The sequence below is a fragment of the Thermobia domestica genome, chromosome 6 (genome assembly GCF_964235325.1).
Source record: "Thermobia domestica chromosome 6, izTheDome1.hap1.1, whole genome shotgun sequence".
Classification (NCBI taxonomy): Eukaryota; Metazoa; Arthropoda; class Insecta; order Zygentoma; family Lepismatidae; genus Thermobia; species Thermobia domestica.
The window spans coordinates 23,087,725-23,111,770 of NC_137459.1; the positions used below are offsets into that span (position 1 = coordinate 23,087,725).

The 24,046-nt window shown below is 33.5% G+C and overlaps 1 protein-coding gene across 1 annotated transcript in view; it reads right to left on the bottom strand.

Annotated features, from left to right (window-relative positions):
* The window catches only part of LOC145687884 (protein O-linked-mannose beta-1,2-N-acetylglucosaminyltransferase 1-like), a 177,103-nt gene that overhangs the window by 134,835 nt on the left and 18,222 nt on the right, over positions 1 to 24,046 (bottom strand). The window contains exon 5 of the mRNA XM_081761402.1: positions 22,897 to 23,132. Coding sequence (XP_081617528.1) covers positions 22,897 to 23,132 — 236 coding nt within the window. The remainder of the gene's footprint in view (positions 1 to 22,896; positions 23,133 to 24,046) is intronic.

Consider the following 24,046-nt stretch of genomic DNA (forward strand, 5'->3'; position numbering starts at 1 on the left):
TGGATGTGTGTACTCTTCAATCCACTCCAGTTCAGTAACGATCGAAAATCGGACACATGTTCATAGAACTTTTTCGGTTTATTTTCACATGTAGAACAAACTCACTAAATGTGACGTTAATCCTGAATCACCCTAGGTGTAGAAAGTTCCATGGAAGAAGCATGGTGTACCACCACGAAAAGGAAAGAGAACGGATAAACCATATAACCATATATGTACGTATTAAGTTATATTAATAACCATCCAGTTACACAAACCTCACTTCATGTAAATCACGTTACTTAATTTCTAACTCCGTAAATCCATGGCTTAAAGAAATGTTAACGATAATCCGAGCATGTGAAGATGTATTAAGCGTTATTTTATCCTTGTCAAAGGATACTCGAGTATACAGGGTGCGGAAAAAGTCCCAGAACGGTCTTATATCTTGCGAAATATACAGATCAGCAAAACAAACAAAAACATATGTTAAATAGTTTTGAAAAAGGTATCCAATGATATCAAACTTTCGGTGGTATGGGGAGTAACCTTAAAATTTTAAATGGGAACCCTAATTTCTTATTGCACATTTGGATTCTCCAGAAAAAGGGACAGTGATCTGACCCAGAATTGAGTACAGTGCCTTCACGGATGGCGCTTGAATCGACACACAAAAAATGGGGTACCGAAACGTTATGAAAATGGGAATTGTCAGTAAACCTTTGTAAAATATCTCACTTGTCGTAGTTTTGAAAAAAAGAAATGAAATCTGAGTTTTACGTCCCACGATTATGCGGCTAGGCTAAAGAAAACGGCGATGACGAGAAATGAATGAAATGGTGGAATGAAGAAAGTGGGAGCAAACAGGAGAACCCCAAGAAAAACCACGCACACGGTGTTTGTCCACCACAAAGTGAACTTGGATCGAACCAAGGACCCCATGCATCAGAGGTGAACGCTCTACCACTCAGCCATCGCGGCCCCTTGCAAGATCCAGATTTAAAGACGGTTTATACTTATGAACAAAGCATGATTCTTTAATCTCCCGTTTTTTTTCCTTTTCTTTTCCTGAACCTATTACACTATCTGCTTTATATTGTGTGTATGTTGTTTTAGGTGAAGTGACAATCCCGACATACCCTCTGGAGAACATTTAGTTTTCCCACGGGAGGATATATTGCTAAGTAAGCATTTTTTTAATTAATTAATACAATACTCTTGATTTATGATAAGGAAAATTATATTTTTCCTATCCTCAATTATATAATTTTTTCAGGAGAAAACAGTTGAGAACGCTCCAAGAACATTACCAGAACGAACTTAAAAATAATTATTTTTTCTTATTAATTTCTACATGCTTTATACTAATTGTTTTATGTACTTTATTATTATACTCATTAAACAATTCTTGTAATATACCAATCCATTTATAATTTCCTTGAGTAGTTAACTATTCCCACATCTTTTGTTTATTAAAGGTTCTGTTAAAACGTTCTACCAAATGAAGACACATGCTCAAAATGAAAGGCTCAAAATTGAAAAATTCCCAAAATATCATCTTTCTATGACTTACAATTTCCGAGATATGACACCTTAAACCTCCCGAAATCGGAACTATTTTTTGGGCGATATGTCGGGAATGGTAAGTCATAGAGAGATGATATTGATTGTTGATCAATACCGAAGAGGATAGTAAACATTTTGGTACCAATACTAACCAGTGGCCAGTTGACAACTGGCCACCGGTTACTATTTGGTACCAAAATGATCACTATTCTCTTAGGTATTGATCGACACCAGTAGGGGAGATATGTATGTTTTGCCCCACTTTCCCCCTCCACCCCCTAACTGCCCCAAAACATTTATGAAGCCACCATTGACCATTGTACTTTAACACAGAAGGATACCCCAAAGTGAGATTGAATATGCTTTTATGACATTTAAAATCATAAAAACTTACATCTAAAAGAATTTGTTTAGATTACCGTTCCTTTAATGGAAAGACAAAATTTTATATATATTTTTTGGTGAATATCGCCCCAACCATCGCGACATTCTGTGAGCACCTTCCATATATATGTGCCCTCCGATTTCAAAAAAATATTATGAGATGTATTATCTTAGATTAATGTTTAGTTCAGCCATATCTTCATCTTCTTCAAATTCAGTTGTTTTTATGTTTTTTAGATTTGAAATTTGTATATCGATATTATCACAATCATGTTCATACATACGAAGCGTTTTAGATAGTTCTTTCATACGTTTTTGTACATTTCTAATATTATCCTTAGTTCGCTTCTTTTTTAATTTTAATTGTGTGATTTTTAGCTCAATTGTTTCATTGTTAGACTTAGCTACAATGCTTTCTAAGAATCTACATACTCTTTGATCAGATGTACTGCTCATTCTGCGCTGTATGAGGAAAATGCAAGCTGTTTTATGTATTTACTTATTACATCATCTCTGAAACAAGTTTAAAAAGAAAAAAGCTACTAACACACATACATATATATAGCAAAGAACAAGAAGGATTTTGGCGGTGGAGACCCGGGTTCGATTCCCGGCGGGAGCTCATGTGGTTCGGATTCCACGTTAATCAGTAGGTCCACGTCTCATATAGCCTCGCTGCTGAACGGGACGTTAAACTCAAAATCAACTCAACTCAACAAGGAGGAGGAAGTAAAACTTGGACGCTTGCCAATTTTTTCTCTCTCTCTCATTCTCTCTCTCTTTCCTTCCCATCAGCTCTGAACGACAGAGAGGTTTATGCAATAGAAGCAGAGAGAGAATGATTAACGCCGCAGTATATTTCGCTTTCCATATAAATAACATTGGATTTAACGGCTTCACATAGCTCGAGCGCAGTATTCTTCGCTCAACTTTCCTCTCGTAACGATCAGAATTCAAGCGATATATTTCGCGCTGTTACACGGAGGACTTTGGCTGTGAGCATCCTTGTCGACAGAGCCGCTATTTAGTTCCAAAACGTGCCACATGCGCGCGCTAGTGTTTCTCTCCACACATCTTTGTTTTTTCTCTCCACATACATCTCTAGAGTTGAAAGCATTCAATAGCTGAGTTGTATTTGTATATCCAAAGGTCTTAGTTTTATGGCTTTATCACCATAAAAACACTTAAAACATACTTAAAATTACAAGTTCGGATACTGATAATGGAATCTTCTGTTAATCTCGTTCTCTATAGGAAACAATGACTTCTTAAACTCTGTCCATTGATCGTAATTCAAGCTGAATAGACAACCGTTAATATCAAAAACCACTTGAACTTCGGTTTGCACATTTTTCACCATTACATTAAAGTTATTAGTAAGAATGAACTTTTTTTGAGGGTCCATTTCTAAACACTTCATTTTTTGGTTCTGACAACATATTTTTGGTCATTTTCATTCATTTTTGGATTTACATACAGAACTCAACAGTTGGATAGTTTTCTTTTAGACCAGTGTATTTGATTTTTATTCCATCTTTAACGATCTCATCAAACATTTTATCTGTTAAGTGTTTTGTAAATCTAGGTGGAAGAAAAATCTTAAACTTCTCACACTCGGCTAATATGCTCTTTCCAAATTTAGTTTTAATCTTTTCAATTTTCACAATCTTATATTCTGTATTTAATTCTAATTCTCTTAATCCAATAACCTGTTTTTGCTCAAGTTTTCCAAGCTTGTTTAAAAAATCAACGTGTTTTGCCATCGTATTTATTATATAGAAAATCAATCTTCAATTTTTATTTTCACTAAAAAATATTTAATCATTTTCGTCAATTTCGTTTGATGGAAAAAACTTCCATAAAACAATCGTTAATGAAAACAGTTTGAGGATGCAAGCGTATCTTTTCGATACCCTTTAAAGTCGCCTATGACTAACTGATAAAGGGCCAGCGCTGGTGGCCCTTAGATTCTTGAACTGTAAGGGTGAGCAAAACGCTCACTCTTAACATCCCTATATGTCCGTTGATATTTTTGTTAACTATCTAAAACTCTTCTACTACTTTCTCATTCTTGGGATCATATGTAAAGTTCTTTCGTCCAATTAAAATCGCATAACATATAGTATCAGCAACCACAGCTTCTGCAAAGTCTACAACAATCTTTATGTTTGTTCTCTCATTTACCGATACATTCTTCCTATTACTGCAATTAATCACATACATTGGCCTGTTATCTATAAACTCTTTAGGGTCATAGTACATTTCGGTGTTGCCACATGTTATTCTCTTAAACGCAGTATAATCTTCATACATCTTGAAATAATCCTTGTTAGCAATATCTAAGTTTCTTGATTCGTTTGGAAATACCTCATTCCTCCCATTCTTAAGATAGATATTCTTTACCTTACAATGATCAAACTTACTTGCATCTGCCGTTTGTTTACCACTTCTATCAGTTTGGAACATTACAACTACGAAATCAGGCATATCAAATTGTCTAGAATTAAATTGAGTAGTAACATCAAACTCCAAGAAAGAACCTACAACAGTCTTTTGAACACATTGATAAGTATGGAATGAAAACATGATTTTTGGTTCTTTAAGAATATTTAACTTTAACTTGTTTTCATAATTTGATTCGTATTCAACAATAGGCATTCTTATCTCCATACTTTTTATTGTTATTTTTCCATCATGAGGAGCTCCTGATCCAGTCCATTTGTACAAGACATCGTTATTGTTGTTAGCTTTTGTAAATGTTATTCTCAATCCGCCTTTCCACATAACCTCTTTATAATCACTTAAGAAGCCTGGAATTAATCTTAATGGGTACAAAACACTAAAGTCCTTTCTTAGACCAAGTTTATCATCTGTTTCAAATCCTGCTTGTTTTAGATATTCAACTTCTGGCTTGGAAATCTTTAATGTTCCGACAGCTGTAGATGTTATTCCAGGTAGCTCAATCTTATTTATAACAACACCATGCTTTCTAACCTCAATTTGAGAAAAGAAGAATGGGAAGAAGTTATCTACAAGTTTTATAGTATCGTTTGCACCAAATGTTCCTCCAACTGATGCACCAACAACTTCAAAAGTCATATGACAATCTGCTTTGTGTGGATGTACGAACCCATCACCCACGTTGAAATCGAACTCAATATCTTTGTTAGCTTCATTCAAATTATTAAATGTTCTTGTGTTAGCTGTAAAACTCTGTAACTCGTAACTCTCAACACTATCCATTTATTATAAAGAAAATCTTGAAACATCGTTGATAAAAACTGTTTGAGGATGAACGTTCTCTAAGGAGGTGGTGGTTAAAACTCCCCCTTGGCGCTTTTTTGGGATATGTCCATAAAAGAATCATTGGTCCTTCACATATGAAGGGCATATTAACAATCAAAAACTTATAATCCCCATCCCAACTTAACCTTAGCATTCATAGCAGTACCAACCCCAAAAGCAGCTAATCGTTCACCAATTGGCGCATCACTACTAAATGCTCTTTTCCATGCTTTAGTTTCTAGTTCCTTATCTGCAATATGTCTTGACTCTGTATCTTTATTGTCTCTGTAGTATATATCGTGTTCTTTACAAGCCTCATCTAATGGGTTAATACCTTCATCACCTCTCTCTAACCTTTCTTGAAGCTTCGTAAAAGGTCCGCAAAATCTGAAGCCTGGTATATGTAACTCCGGTATTCCCTTCATGTTTAAAATCTTATTCATTAGTCCTTTCCCAAGCTTCTCATCATTCCAGAATCGTGGTGGTAATGTATTTAAGATCTTAATCAAATACCCTATACCTTTTGGATCATTAGGAATAAACTGTGAAAGCTTATTATTAAACATACTCACTATACCTACTTTCTCATTGTAAAAGTTATGATTACCAGCCTTTTCTTCTCCATCTATGACAATTAGCCTATCTATAAGCTTTCTCACGTCATCCATCCATACATATTCTTTAGGTATCTCGGTATATTGTTTAATTCCTTCACCAGTCCTTTTAGGTGTCGTGTTCTTTTTAGGAGTTGGGGGTAAAGTTGGTTTAATATAATTATCCCAAATAGGCTTGATAATATTAATGTACTTTGAACCTCTACTAGATGCTACCTTTTTATCTCGATTATATTTTTGGAAGGCAGCATCTGAGTCTATTATTATTTCTTTGTACTGTTCAAAATCATCATCATCATAATCTTCAATGGTTTTACTAGTATTCGTCGTTAACAATTCCCATAGACCTTCTGTTCCTTTATAAGTTTTACCATTAATTATCAAATCATCACCATTCACTTTAACTTCCAAATTTCCTATCTTGTTTATTATTTTTCCATCTTCTTCTACAGTTCTTATTCCAAACACAGTATCATTTCTTTTACTATAATATTTCGTTGCAATCTTACCAAATGACTGTGCTGTTGTTAAAGGTTCTACTCCTTCCACTTTGTCTTTAATTTGTTTTCTCATTTGTTTTATTTCTCCCGTTATAGGCGTATCACTACTACTTGGAGAACTATCATAAGTTATCTTTTTAGGTGTTTCTAGTAGACTGGGATCTATTGAAGCCGTCTTATGTGCAACTGGAACAAGTTCAGTTATTAGATTTTTATTTTGTTCTGCTACTTCTTTGATCTCACTTCCCAAGTTTTGAATAGCATCAATTACAGGTTGCTCTTGTGTCTTAAATTTATCGTATATACCTGCTCTTTCTTTCTTCCAAGATTTGAAGCCCTTTATCAAGAACTCCTTCAACTTAATATTCTTATCAATTTCTTTCTCATCCATTTATTATATAGCAAACGAACAAACGTCAATAAGCGTCAAAGAACGTTAATGAACGTCAAAGAACGTCAATAAACGTCAAAGAACGTCAAACGTTAAAACGTCAAACATCAAAAACATCAAACTTTCAAGAAGTGTTTTATCTTGTTCCTATACTTACCATTGTTTACCTTCCTTGTCATATCAATTACTATGAAACCATAATCTTCTTGCCAACATTTTGAACACATCTCTTTAAATTTATCATAAGACATATCTCCCCCAACAAACTCATTATACACATGTTTAAGATTAGTATCATCTTGTCTGAATATGCATAGGAAGTTGACGTTATCTCTTATAAGCTGTTTAGGTATTTTTGAATATGTTTGTGCAAGATAGAAACAGTCTAAATGTCTATGCCTACCTCTTGTAAAGTAATTTCTAACAGTATCTTGATTCTCCAAAATGTAATCGTCAAACACAACAGAGTATTTTTCACATTCATCAATAGGTACAATAGAATCATTACCGCTTAAGAACGTTGCTATTTGCTTCTTAAACTTTAGTTCTGCCTTTTCAAATCGATCTTTTAACTGCTCATACTTTGGTTGATTCATACTTTTAGAATATATGTAGAAGTAATTATTGTTTAACCAACCTGGCTGTAATAAGAAGTTAAATAGCAAAAACGTTTTACCACACCCCGACGAACCTATGATAAGGCATCGAACATCATCAGGTATAAGTTCTCCATTTCTTTTCTTAGCTGTTGTTTCTTTTATCATCTCTTTTACATCCCAACTAATAGTTTTCTTACTCATTTATTATAGAGAAAATCGTTCTTTTATGATTAGAGAGTACAGACCAGATTCGTTGATGAAGATTGTATGAGGATGTACATTTGACAAGGTCCCCGAAAACGGGACCTTGATTCGTTGGTATGTAACTTTGTCTTCTTCATCTTCGTCTATGTGTTTAGTCAGTGCTTGTACGTTTACAAGACTTTCAGGTCCTTCACATGTGAAGGGCCAAGGATTAGAGACTTGACTTGTATTTACACAGCCTATCTTATATCTTGAAGTTGTTCTCTGATCTTAAGCAACGTATCCTTTATATATTCGCTGTCCATTTCACCATTCAATGTTATTATCATCTCTAACTGTTCTTTAAATGAGTTAATACAAGTGACAATGGTTTTATATTCGTCTTTTCTTTTGCTTATGTTCAACTTAGAAGACAAACCTGTTATTATAGCACTTCCAGTTGCAAGAGACGTTGTTAATATCGAGTAAATTGTTACAGGTATAAAAATATTAATAAACCCAGTTGTCGCAGAAAGAATAACTGATAACGTGATCAAAGTGTAGTATGCATATTTAACAATTTGTAGTTTTCTCTTTTTCTTCTTTAAACTGTATTCTAACTTTTGAATGACACCCTCTATTAACTTGATTACTTTCTCTCTTGGAATATCTCTAGGTAAATCAAACTCATTCATTTATTATATAATAAATGGCTAAGGTATTTAAGCTAACGAATGATACTTCTGTTTTAAAGAAGAAACTCCATTACGAATTAGACAACAGGAGCAACTATTTAAGTATAGGACTAGTTGGGTTTTACAGTACATATCTAACTCCAAACATAACAACACAAAAAAACAGTTTCTCATATGGTGATAGACAAGTTTTTATACCAGAAGGGCAATACAGCTTAAACAGTCTTAATGAATATTTAAAATCTCAATCCATCAACATAACATTATCAGAAGATCATTTAAGAAATAGAGTTAAAATTGAAACTGATAGTAATGATGTTACAATTGGGAGTATAGGCACTGTCCTCGGGTTTAATGTTTTTGAAGTTTTAGAAAAGAACAAAACACATATTGGAAGTAAGTTGCCAAAGTTTCATCCGTTTGATACTATAAATATTCACTGTAATATAGCAGATGGCATGTTTGTTAAAGATACAGAATACACACATAGGGAAACAGGAATTTTAGCATCATTCAAAACGGATGCTGAGTTCAAACATAGTATTATTTACGAGCCTACTTATCCATCATTTTTCCCTATATCCAAAGACAAGGTTGATAATTTTGAGATAAGGATAACAGATGAGAATGATTCCTTAATTGATTTTGGTGGAGCAACAACAACTGTACTTTTGCAAACCAAGATTTTCTCTTAGATAAATAGGAAGATGTGTTCTATTAAAGGTTGTATGTTTAGTGTTCCTTATAACGAGCTAAAGGATTTAAATATCGATCATGTATTAACAAAGAAACAACTTAACGATAAAGCCAAGAAAATTAAAGAAGGTAAAGGAATGGATTTAACTTTATCTACTGCACAAATGAAAAAGATTAACAAAGAGCATATTGGTGGTTTTATCTTTACAATTCCAGCCATTTTAGCAGCTTTAGGAGCAGTTGGCTCATTAGCAGGTGGTGCAGCAGCGATTACTAAAACTGTACTGGATGCTAAGAAGAATAAACAAGAACTTGAAGAACAAAAGAGACACAATATGGCTATGGAAGAAAAGCAGGGGGCAGGTAAACCAAAGAAGTCAAAAAACTAAAACCATTGACCAACTTCGATATAGAGAGGTTGGCTAAAGAATTAAAGATAAAACGATTTAGAGGAGTATTTATGAGTGATGAACTTCCACAAAAACCTTATGTGAATGAGTGTGGTATAGTTAACCTCGATAAATCAGAAAACATTGGTACTCATTGGATATGCTATTGGAAAGATAACAACATAAAGTACGTGTTCGATTCTTATGGTGGTGTTCCTCCTAAACAACTAGTACAATATCTTGGTACCGAAAACTTATTCTACAATGACGAACGAATACAAGACTTTAACTCAGTTATATGTGGTCATCTTTGTGTTAAGGTTTTAAATCTTCTAAATCAAGGGTATTCTTTTAGCGACGTTATGTATATGATTAAAAATGATTAAGTGCTTTTATGGTTTGTATCCATAAAAGTTTTTCTTTAAGATAAATATGGAAGCTATACACAATAGATTTTTAGATTATTTTGAGAAGCATGAGGATGAACTAGATGCACTAGATAGATATAATTTTTATCAGTATTTTCAGGATGTTAGCGAGATAGACTTAAACGATAAAAACAACGTATATAATGCTATTGATCTATGGGAAAGGTTAATACCGAAATTTTTGTACACGGAAGAAGAGTTGGAAAAGTTACGTCCAATAATTACCTTAAAGGACTTGTTGTCAAATTATAGCTCTAGGCCATTACAATGCAGTTATTGTGGTAGTAAGTCATTAACAAAAGGTATGAGCAGTTACATTTGTGATTATTGTTCTGTAGAGAGTGGTTGGGTTTACAGTACTTGTGAAGAAACGAAAGCTGCTTGCGCCAGAAAACCATGGTACGATACTACAAAAAGATTTAAGTTACAGTTATCTCGTTTGCAAGCTTTACAGGATAGAATTATTCCCGAAGAGGTGTTCAAGGTGTTAAATGATAAACTTAGAGATATACCAAGAGATTTAATATCAACAAAAGATGTTCTAGAAGTACTAAAGAAAAACAAATACACAAAATATTATGATGATGTCTATTTAATACACTATCACCTTACCGATCAAAAACCATTAAAATTACAACATATGGAAGAAACACTTATAGACGACTTCGAAAACTTACACGAGGTCTTTAGGGAACTGTATCCGAAAAGAGTATTGTTTATTAACTTGAAATGTGTACTGTACTATCTGTTGAGAAAGCATGATGTTCATGTTGATATTGATTTTAAACACTCACCTAGACAAATAGAGATGTTAAAGAAATGTTTTGAAAAATTAGGATGGACATTTTCTGTATAATAAATGAGTATGGATATATTTGGTAATGTTAAAGGTAGAAAAGGTGATGTTGATATTAGTGAGGAAAAACTAAAATTGTTGGAGAATTTAAATGAACTTGTTAGCGTAAGTCAACTTAGGTCAATAGAAGCCCAATTAGAGAACGATAGAAAACGATTTGAAGATGCATTAGAAACGTTACAAGACACACACATAAAGAAAGAAGATTTTCAAAAGATTAGGATAGATACTACTAAACTGATTATGCAAAAAGAAACCATGCCTCTACTATATCGATTAAAAGTTAAATACGTTAAGGAGCCAATCTTTAGAATATTTAATCTCTCTAACGGCTACAAATTTCTCTATAATGGGAAAATAATGCACATAGACTTAAATTTGGATAAATACTTCTTAGATATATATTTGGGTGATACTTTGATTAAAGAGATACCTTTTGACTTTAAGAAGAACGATATAATTACGATTAAACCAAATAAAAATTCTGCTATGGAAGAAGGACAATTATTGTTTGTTGTAATGTACATAGAAAGAGAGCTTTCCTACAGACGTTTGCTATATAATAAATATGGATATCTTTGGTAATGTTAAAATGACATCAGAGTTAGATAATACAGTTGTGAGAAAAGATATTGCCAAGTTAAAAGAAGAGTTTAACTTCATCAAACGGAGTTATGTTATAGAGCTTCATAGTCGATTGATATCAGAAAATGTTGAAACTCCGTTCTTTTTAATACATAATCTATCTATCACATACAAATTTCTTTATAAAGGTAGGATAATGCATATAGAGTCATCTCACAATACGTATTATATAGATATATATTTAAATGATTCTCTAGTTGAAACTTTTCCATTGCACTTTAATACAAATGATAAATTGGCAGTTAGACCATCTAAAGGTTCTGATCTGAAACATGGTAAATTACTATTGCTTCTTATGCATGTAGAAAGGGAAGACGAAGATAGTGATGATGATGGTGAGAATGTTGAAAGCATAATATTAAACAGCGATAGTTATTGATTTTCTATATAATAAACAGGATGTATTGTGTTAAGTGTAAGAAATTGACAGATACGAAGAAAGATACCATTAGAATTGAACAAACAAAGAATGGAAGATATCTAAAGAAAGGTATTTGTTCTGTATGTGGTGTTACTAAAACTCAATTCGTTAAAAAGCCTGATTGACTAGAAGAAGGTAAAGGTGTTAGAGAAGACATTATAGAAGAGATTCACAAACCATCTAGAAAAAACTTTGACAGATTAAGTATAGTTATAAAAGGTATCGATGATCTTTGGCAAGCTGATCTTGTAGAAATGGATAGTGGAGTATTAAAAGGTGTTTCCAAAATCAATAAAGGTTATAAGTATCTGCTAACGATTATAGATGTGTTCTCGAAATATGCGTTTGCTGTTCCTGTTAAAGATAAGAGTGGGAAGAATGTTACAGAAGCATTCGAATCCATATTAAGAACGAGAAAACCTAGTAACTTATAAACAGATCAAGGTAAAGAGTTTTACAATAAAGAGTTTAAGAAGTTGATGGATGAAAATAAGATTAATCACTACTCAACCTATAGTGGTAAGAAAGCTTCTGTTGTTGAGAGATTTAATCGAACACTTAAGCAGAACATGTGGAAAAGGTTCACGACACAAGGGAATTATAAATGGATAGAGGTATTACCAACACTAGTTAAAGAGTATAATCATCAAATTCATAGAACAATTGGTTTAAAACCTATAGAAGTTAATAAGAAGAATGAGCGAACAATATTGGAGAAAGTGTATCAAAAAGAATATAAGCGTGTTAAGCCCAAATACAAGTTAGGTGATCATGTTCGTATAAGTAAGTCGAAAGGGTTATTTGAGAAAGGATATACACCTAATTGGTCAACAGAAGTATTTGTTATTAGTGAAGTTATTCCATCCAATCCACCTACATATAGAATTAAAGATTTAGAGGAAGAGGATGTGCAAGGTAGATTTTACGAACCAGAACTATTAAAGACGAAACACAAAGATGAATACTTGGTGGAAAAGGTGTTGAGAAAGAAAGGTGATAAAGTATATGTCAAATGGCTAGGGTTTGATGATTCGCATAATAGCTGGATAGATAAGAGTAATGTTGTAGTGTAAATATAAATGTTTGTCTTTTATGGAATAAAGACATAAAAGGTTGGTTTAAATGAGATAAGGGGGTAACGAAACGATACCCCCATAACATATATTTCCAGCGCTCGAATACGAGCCGATGAAATTATCAAAAAATAAGCGACTCCCAGAATTCTGGGAGTCGCTCCAAAACAAAGTTACATACAAACAAATCAAGGTCCCGGAAACGGGGACCCGCGTTAATCCACAACAACATACAATCTTCATTAACGAGATAAGCGGTCTAGACCACTTCAAAGAAGCGACGTATGCATGTTTGAAAGGGGTCCAGTGCTGGTGGACCCCACGAAAATGAAGTTAAAAATAAAGATTTTCTATATAATAAATATGGGTACTATGGATAGTTCTCTTAGTCTTAATGACATTTGCTATGAACAGATCAAGGACAACTATTGGTATGGTCTGTTTGGTGACTTCAAGTTGATTATAGATAAGAATACAGGATACTTTAATGCTACTAAGATGTGTCAGAGTGGTGGTAAGAGGTTTGACAACTGGCTGAAAAATAAAGATTCTAAAGAATTATTGGAATACTACAATAAAAAATTAGCTTCCTATAATTGTAGGAGGCTAAATTTAACGTATTATATAGAACCAAAAGGTACAAACGAGAAAGATTTATTAATTTCTGGCACATATGTATACAAAAGAATTTTCCTAGCTATTGCTTTTTGGACATCACATGACTTTTACGAAAAATGTTCTGTAATCATCGAAGACTATTTCGTTTCTAATTTTAAACAGATTCAAGAAGACCAAGAAGAGTTACAATCGAGAGTAGAAGAGATAGAACAGACAATGGAGAAATAAAGAATTCAAAACGAAGAGCTAAAATCAATAGCAGCTGAACACACAGAAGACCCAGGAAAAGTACATAAGTTAATCATCGTTAAAAAGAACCTCACGCTGGTCAGCTTCAAGACATAGTAGACAAGTACGACACAGACAAACATGATCAGGTTAGGCGTTACGAGTCATACAAATATTGGGTTGGAAGGGTTCAGCAGCGTAACGCCAAGGCAAGACTCCAGTGTCTCGAAGAAAAGTACCCAAACATGTCAGTGCTATCAGAAACCAAAGATCCAAACTCGGTCAACCTCCTAAACAAAGTCAAAGAAAAATACAGCTGTGTTGTTTCGTATGGTTGCCATGTGGATATTGAAGAAGAAGACGACGAGTTTGTTGTTGATTTGTTTTTGAGTATAAGAGATTCGTAAAGGTAAGGGGTATGAGTTTTGGACACCCCTATCAGAAGAATTGATTAACAGTATAGATCGCTTGTATGACAGGTTATTATCTGATAATTAAGGTTACGACTTTTATGGTTTAATCCATCAAAGTACAATTTCAAGCGTTAAACAGCCCATCTGGTGCAACATCGAACGCTAAATTCAACATACTACCTAAATCGGGATTATTATGATATTTTCTTATTATAGCTCTCCAATCTACATAATTTCTAAATAAATATATAAACTCTACAGAGAGGTGTTGATAAATTGAGATGTTTTGCCAATGAACTCTGTCTTTGAACTCTGCAATAAATCCTTCTGTTAAATTTTGAAACAATGAAATTGCTTCCCAATCTACTTTGTCAGCGTAATCTCTTATAAGGTTTTCTGATAATTGTTGAGTTTCAGATAAGCACCTCCAAGAAACTTTATCTGCATGTTCTCGTATAAAGGCCTCAGAGAGTTTGTTTCCATAAGATATAGCATCAAAATCAACTTTATCTATAAACTCACTAATAAATTCTTCAGATAAGTTTTGATTATACGATACTTCCTTCCAATCAACTCTATCTACAAATTCTCTTATAAAGTCTTCTGATAAGTCTTGGCTTCCTGAAATAATCTCCCAATCAACTTTATCAGCGAATTCTCTTATAAACTCTTCCGATAACTCTTTCCATAAACATATTTCACTCAAATTAACTTTCGACAGATATTTGCGTATGAAATCTTCTGTAATGTGATCATAGTTATATTCCTCCTCATAATCATCATAGCCTATAGATAACCATTGTTCATCAGTCAGTGAATCTAATATTTCATCAGACAAGTTCATAACGTTCGCATAGAGAATGTTTTGCGTAAGAAATGAGTTGTTTTCTTTAGTGGCCTTCTTGAACAAATGATCTAACATACCTATGGACACGCTAAAATTTATTTTGTCTTTATCATTATAACCACCAATATCTAAATATTTACATACACAATCAAATACAGGTTTGTAAGATAATATTTCCTTAGCACTAGTCATGTTTGTTTTTATTCTTAGATTTTTAAATTTATTTCATTTTTTTGTTGATTTTCTATATAACAAATATGGAAGCGCATTTTGATTTATTACATGATAGACTTGAACTAATTCATCATGATCTTAAACTCTTAGCAACACTACTAGAGAAGCAAATACTGTTAAAGGAAAAAGAGTTATTAGTAATGCAACAAAAAACAACTGATTTGAGTAGTGATGATGAATATAAATATGGTAGTGGTGATTATGATGATGATGATGATGATGAGTAAGTTTACAAAAATGATTCAGTTTTAAATGTGTATATGTGACTTTGATGGGTCTTCCCATGAAAGTTCTAGACTAACACAACGAGGAAACATATGTAGGCAATGGCAGACGCGTCCAGATGTTTAAACGATGTGTTAGAAAAAATGAAAATGAGCTGAAATAACCCGGTGAAGATAAAAATTGAAGATTTTCTATATAATAAATAAGATGAGTAATTATAGTAAATTTACCGTAGTAGAGTTAAGGCGACAATGTAAAGAGAGGGGAATCAGAAGATATTCCCGATTAAGAAAAGCAGAACTGATAGACCTTCTTAAACAATATGACGATGAACAAAGCAGAAGGCAGATTAGAAATATATTCCCATTTAAACAAGAAGTAATTGAAGAACCAAGAATCAAAGTTGAATCAGTACCAATCGATGTAAAACTTAAAAGCACAGCATTCAAATCAAGATTAGAAACATGGAGATTTATAACAACTTATAAAGAACATGATCCTCTAGAACAATATATCAATTCAACATCAAAAGCTTTAATAAATAGATTGAACATCAGCTTACAAAAACATGGATCGTTAAAGGCTAATCTCCTAATAAGCTGTCAATATAAGAAAGGTAAAGAGATTCAAGACATTTACTTCAACATTAATAACAAAGAGGTATTCCAATCAACCAATCTAAAAGAATTCGTAAGTGATGCTAAACAAATATTACGAGCAAGAATGGATGAGTTCCAAGCTAGAGGTTCTGGATGGACTCTTACAAATATAAACTACTTAGAGTTAGCTCTTAATAAATATGCACCATATAGAGGATCATCATATATAAAACTACCAAATGAAATCAAAAGAAAACAAGCTGTTATCAATGTAAAGAACAAAGATGAAAAGTGTTTCTTGTATTCAATTGCCTCTGCATTGCATCCTGTTGAAAAAGACCCACAACGACCGCCAAAGTACAAGCATATCGTTATAGACTTAGAAGAAAAATTAAAAGATATTCATTTTCCTGTAAAACTAAGTGACATCCCAAAAATTGAAAGACGACTCAATATATCATTTAACGTTTATACATATAATGATGATGGAAAGTATATAGTGTACGTTTTATATCATACTAAAAACAAAAAAGACACCCATGTGAATTTATTATATATAAAAGAGCAAAATGAAGACCAAGTTAAAACACACTACTGCTGGATAAAAGACTTGAGTAGGTTAGTTAGCAGTCAAATGACAAAGTGGAGAGCCCGAAAATATTTATGTGATAGATGTTTGTTATATTTCTACTCACAAGGTGCATTAGATAGACATGAGAAAGATTGTTCTAGTCATGAAGCTGTTAAAATAGAAATGCCACCAAAAAATACATACGTTGAATTTAAGAACTACCAATATACGATGAAGATGCCATTTGTGATTTATGCTGATTTCGAATGTCTGCTACATAAGGTTATGGGATGTAAACAATGTTATCCGGAAGATGAATCATATACTAAAAAATATCAGCAGCACAAACCATCTGGGTTCTGTTACTATATTGTAAAAAGTGATGGAAGTAAAACAAATCCTGTTGTGTATAGAGGTAAAGATGCAGCTAAGAAGTTCATAAGAATGTTAAAGAAAGAAGCCAAACAAATTTCGAACATATATAAAGAAAACAACGAATCACCATTAACAAAAAGTCAGAGAAAAGAGTTCAACAAATCCGAATCCTGCTCTTACTGTAAAGTAAAATATACACCAGAAAACCATAAAGTTAAACATCACGATCATATAACAGGAGAGTTTGTAGCTGCATTATGTAACAACTGTAACTTAAAAGTTAAAATGCCTAAGTTCGTACCAGTGATTATACATAACTTATCTGGATATGACTCTCACTTGTTTATAAAAGAGCTAGGATGTAATAAAGAACAAATAGAATTAATACCTAATAACGAGCAACGCTACATATCATTCAGTAAAAAAGTTGGAACTATCAAATTAAAATTCGTAGATTCATTCAGATTTATGGCATGTAGTTTAGACAAATTATCATCAAACCTAACGAGAGAACAAATGGTGCACACACAACACTTCTATCCTGATGAAGAACAATTTAACCTTGTAACAAGAAAAGGTGTTTATCCGTACGATTATGTTAACAATTGGGATAGGTTTAGAGAAAGAAAATTACCACCAAAGGAAGCATTCTACAACAAGCTTAACAACACACATATAAGCGATGAGGATTATAAGCATGCAAAGAAAGTGTGGAAAACATTTAAAATTAAGAATCTCGGACAATACCATGACTTATATCTAAAAACCGATGTGTTGTTATTAGCAGATGTGTTTGAGAACTTTAGAGAAACATGTCTTAAAGCTTATGGTCTCGATCCAGCTTGGTATATGACAGCACCAGGTTTAGCTTGGGATGCAATGTTAAACATGACAACTATAAAACTAGAGTTATTAACTGATTACGATATGGTATTAATGGTAGAGAAAGGTATAAGAGGTGGGATTAGTCAATGCTCAAAAAGATATGTGAAAGCAAACAATAACTATATGGAAGATTACAATAAGAATAAAGAAGATTCTTACTTAATGTATCTAGATGCCAATAACTTGTATGGGTGGGCAATGAGTCAATATATGCCGTATAAGGGATTCAGATGGTTAAGTGAAGATGAGATAAGAGAAATAGATTTCACAAATATACCTGATGATTCTGATACTGGTTACATATTAGAAGTTGATCTTGAATATCCTAAAGAATTGCATGACTATCACAAAGAATACCCATTAGCACTTCAAAACATGTGTCCACCTGGTTCAAAACAATCAAAACTCTTAACAACCCTATATGACAAAGAAAAATATGTAATTCACTATCGAAACCTAAAACAATGTCTTTCACTTGGATTAAAACTTAACAAGATACACCGAGTAATAGAGTTCGAACAATCAGATTGGTTAAAGAAATATATTGATTTAAACACGCAGATGAGAACTAGAGCAACAAATGACTTTGAAAAAGACTTTTATAAGCTCATGAACAATTCAGTTTTTGGAAAGACTATGGAAAATATTAGAAAGAGATGTAAACCTATAAAAATAGAATGTGATCCAACAAGAGTAGAAAAACTAATTGCTAAACCAAATTTTAAAGATAGAATTATTTACACTGAGAATCTGTGTGCGATCATAATGAATAAAACAAAATTAACTTTCAATAAACCAATATATGTTGGAATGAGTATCTTAGATCTATCGAAATATTTAATGTACGACTTCCATTACAATGTGATGAAACCAAAATACCAAAACAAAATAGAAATATGTTATACAGATACTGATAGCTATATATACCATATTCAAACAGAAGATGTGTACGAGGACATGAAAAACTACATTGATTACTTCGACACCAGTGACTACCCTAAAGATAACAAATATAAGATACCGCAAATCAATAAGAAAATACTTGGTAAGATGAAGGATGAGATTAAAGGTACAATCATAGAAGAGTTTGTAGGTTTAAGAAGTAAGATGTACAGTATAAAAGCACCTCAAATAGATTTAACAGATAAAGACTTTAAAGGTAAGTTCGATAAACAAAAGTGTTGTAAGAAGGCTAAAGGTGTTAAGAAGAGTGTTGTGTATAAAGAACTTTCATTTAACGAATATAAGGACTGTTTGATTAGCCAAAAAGAATATTATAAGAAGATGAACTTGATTAGAAGTTATAAGCACGATTTGTACAGTATAGAAGTAAATAAGCTAGCTTTAAGTTGTGTGGATGATAAGAGATGTGTTTTAAAGGATGGGATCAATACCCTACCATGGGGACATTATAAGATAGAAGAGTTTTAGTTTTAGATGTAAGATTTTAGATTGTAAGTTTTTATGATTTTAATGTCATAAAAGCATATTCAATCTCACTTTATGGATATAAAGTTTTCGCAGGCTATATAAAAATGAATTTAAATATAAAATATATATATTTCTACAAATATGAGCAAGACGCTTTGTGAACCATGTAACAAATACTTGCTAGATATAGAAAAACATAATAAGACTAAAACACACAAAGAAAATAGTAAAACTAAAATTTGTAAGAAATGTAAGAAAGAAAAATATAAAGCCCAGTTTAGATATATAGAAAAAGATTCTCTTTGTCGTGAATGTCTGTACGAAACATTACCACCCTTAACATGTTTAATGTGTCAAAAAGAATTTAAAATAAACCCAAGATGTGTAAATGCTAAAAAATGTATAGAATGTAGAAAAAATAAACCAGACTTTAAATATACAATAACTAAAGGTACTCATTTAGAAGGACTACAAGATATTTTTGATTATATAATTATTAATGGAGAAATTTATGCTGTTTTATCATCACAAGAAGAAGAAGAAAAAACTTTATTAAAACTACCATCCAGATACGAAAAGCACTGGATCATCTTAAAAAAAATATTAAAAATGGAAAATTACATATATATCAGAATGAATATAATCGAAATTGTTATAGAATTATATTTATTAACTCCAAGTCTTTATGTGGTAATGAGGATTGTTTAAATTGTAAATGTATTTTCTAATCATTAAAACTTTATGGTTATAACATCATAAAGTCCTATTAAATCTCACTTTAACATTGTAGTTATGAGAATACTTTGCGCCGTGTAACTTTGATAATTAGCTGGTTCCTTCTGCGCTGGTCAAAAATATTGAGGGAAGGTAAATTGCGCTCGTAGTTAGGTCAACATGCTACTGACACCAATTTCATCTCTCTATAATTTATGGTTCCCGAGATATGGCTCCTTAATCTCCCGAAACTAGAACTTTTTTTTGCCAATATCTCGGGAATGATAAGAGTGACGCGAAAAATTACATCACTTTCTAATAATAATAATAATAATAATAATAATAATAATAATAATAATAATAATAATACACGAATTCTACTCGTATTAATACTACTATTTGACAAAGGGTCACTTCCTGCCCATTCACAATGATTGATTTGTAGTTAAACGCCTTTCTTAGCACTGAAACTATACGAGACATGAACTACAGTTTAAAGGAAATCGAATCAAATAGCAACGAAGGAGCTCTTTGTGGCAGTGACGCTCCCTTGTACGTTAAGCAAACTAATTTTTCAGTTGCTAATGGCTAATCATAGGATTATTACAAAACCAAACACGAAAGCGTCAAAAAAAAAAAAAAAAAACATTTTTTTCTCTCCTCACACTGAGTTTCTAAACTTGCAAGACTGAAGAGCATGATAAAACCAACTGATATTTATTTCTGCGCGTATTAGATACTTTTCAGGAAAAAAAATAAAATAAACAAACAAACAAAGAGATAACTTTCAGAAAGCAAAAGGCTAAAAGGAAACAGTTTGCTGGGTCATTGAATACAACCACCAGATTTCAGAAAACTTTGAATCACATGTTAACAGCATTTGTTGTCTTTCTTTCTTCAGACAACATCTCTCCCATGAAAATATTTGGAAATTGCTGTGCTGCTGCTAAAGGAAGAACAGAGCTACTATTGCTTCCCATTCTTTCGGACACGACTATCAGCTTGATGTAAAAATAATATGTGAAAATGAAATTAAATCTTTTGAGTTTTACGTTTCACGGTTATGCTGGTTAGGCTAAACGAGACGGCAAAATATTATGTGGTTTTCAGTTCTTTCATACAACGTTTTCCCAGTAGTCCCAGTCTGGCCACGACCTGATCAGCGATTAGTCATGCTCTATCACATTATAGTCACCTATTCTTTACTATAGGCTATTCATGAAGTTGAAAATAAACTTAATGTCCAATATATATACATGAGGGAGAATCAGAAACTAAGGTTACAAGGCAAATATATTTCTGAAGTTTCGTCTGTTATAGAGCAGTGTGCGGTAATTGTAATACATAGAGTTGGCAACTGCGCAGAGTTTCAGCCACCTGCCATATACGGGGTTAGTTGTAGGTAAACACAAAGAACTGCTCGTTTGGAATACTGGTCTCGCGAAAAAGTCCGCTCAGTTATTCGTTTTCTGTAGGCGAAACATGTAACCGCGGCTGAAATTCACCGGCAACTGATAAAGGTTTACGCAGAAGCCAGTAAAATCTCGTCAGCATGTCGCAGAATGGTGTCGAAACTTTGCGGCTAATGCAGAAAACGTCACCAGCAAGGAGCGCAGTGGCCAACCACCAAGCTGTTAAAGCAGTTTCGCTGGAACATCATCGACCATCCTCCCTACAGCTCGGACCTCGCTCGAAGCGACCTTCACTTATTAACGCACTTGAAGGAGCACCTGGGAGGCCGTAACTTCGCTTCAGAAGAGTAAGTGAAACGTGCAACGTGGCTGAACACACACGATTTTTGCCAGGAGAGACTCTTCAAACTCATCCCACGATGCGATAAGTGCTTCAACCGATATGGGAACTATGTCGAAAAATAACGTAATATATATACTATGTGTTGACTGTATTGGTTGTATGAAACAATATATACACGTTTCACTGCAGGCTTTGTAACCTTACTTTCTGATCACTCCTCGTATGTACTATCTGTTGGCTGTATTGGTTGTATGAAACAATATATACACGTTTCACTGCGGGCTTTGTAACCTTACTTTTTGATTACTCCTCGTATATATGTATGCATATCGCAATGATTTTATAGGTAGAGACTAAATGACGGTCCGGGCGAGTCTTTATCCCTTGACCAATTTTATTACAAAATTGCTAATTACAAAATATCTTTGATTACAAAGAGTAAATAATGTCTTTCCTTAATGACCAGATGAAGAGATATCGATGTTTTGCCGGGTGTCCCTTCCGCTCATGGCAGCATCCAGAACACTGGCAAGGTTTATAGGTGAGATTGTGAATAATCCCCTCAGCTCGCGGCAGCCTCGCAAGGTTTCAGTTGAAGATGGGATCCCTTGTCCAGTGCGACATAAGGTATAGGAAAGGTGTACTCCTAGTCCAATGCGACCTCAGAGCAGGTGATGGTTAGTTGATCAGTTGGTCGACTGATCCCCGGTCCTTCTGTGGTCCCTCTTTTATTTGTCCTCTTCGGGTCCCTTCGTGAGGTCCGTCTTCTTTCGGCTTCCCTCGGTGTTTTCCGTGTTGACTTGTCGTCTGCTTCATTGTTTGTAATCAATAACACGTGTTGTATGAACATGTGCTTTTGTCATGATGTCGGGATCCTTACAATATATATCGGATGTTTAAGATAAAACATCCTGTGATTATAAATCAAACGGCGGCAGATAAAACGATGAAACAAAAACTGAGACAGGAAATGTTACACGGCACATCGAATGGAAGGTTTAGCTTGCTTCCACAGGCTATGATGGAGCCCTAGATAGGTACCTGAAAATTATAAATGAGAAAGTGCCCTACAGGAAGTTTCCCCTACATACGTTCCTTTTCATGGTCTCATTAATGATATATCAGATGGCATACCTTCTCATTCAACATTTCCAGGTGTCCTCCCACCTTGTGTACCATAATAGAGAGCCTTAACCGGCTAGCAGAATGCTCTATTCAATGCGCCCTCTGACAAGTTCCTACCTCACTTTATATATACACATAAAGCTATCAAATGAACTAAAAATAAAAGACGTACCTATCTCATAGAGCAGCTTCTTGGCATTGTTGCTAAATCCTTTAGAAGCTTCATCAAACGTAAACAGGATGACAATGTCTCCTGGTAGAATATAATTTTCTAACCAATCTTCTAAGCCCGTGCTATCTTCATTGTACGTATCAAAATTCTTCACAGACGTCACGATCAGATGTTTCGGTTCTATTGCTGCAACATTAATTCCTCTTCCACCACCATTAACGTTACTTGCAATAATACTGAAAAATAAATTTACAAAACAATTTACAAAACTAGTTTAAGCTTGTTCTACATATTTATTTATTTATAGGGATATAAAGATACAATCGACGATTGTAAAAAGAACATTTACAATTGTAAGTACCGTGGTATTATCAACTTACGTAAGTAAAATATGAACGCAATAAATAAATAAATACGAATTAAACAAATAAATAAACTCCGACCTATAAAAGAAATTATTTACACTTCTAATTTGGCAAGGTTGTCTAGAGTATAACTTAAAAACACAACATTGAATAAAGAATTAGAAATTAGATGTCTGGGCTTTCGGCATCTATGACCACGTTAGCTCATCACGTATGAGGGATGACGTCCCTCGGCGAGCACACTATCCGATGAAAGGGAAGCGGCCTGGGACCTATATGTTAGGTACCATCCCGGTATTTGCCTGGTGTGAATGAGAAAAGCTCAGGAAAACCTCACTCAGGATGGCTCGCCTGAAAAGCTTTTACAGTTTTTCAACTCAGTGTCCCCATCTGGAATCGAACCCGGGACTGCTCGTACCAAAGCCGAAAACGTTAGCGATTATACTACACAAGACCACACAAATACCATTGAAATTCTGGAAATACTAACAACTAGGATTAAGGGAAATCTTTGATAGAAAGACCTTCCTTCCAATTGCACGAAATACTATACTTTATTTTTTACGTGTTTCTCAAAATGAGTGGAAAAATGCCTTAAATGAATACAATGACTAAATTGTTTCAGAAAGTCAAATAGGCTTGCTTCTTCTCCCGGAGAAGTGCCCCTCCTAAATAAATCCTTAATAAATTGTGTACTTCAATAAATGAAATAATTTCTCTAGATTAGCTAAAATTCCCTTAATTACCACATGCCTGAATATGCGTCCATGTATAAGCCATCATAC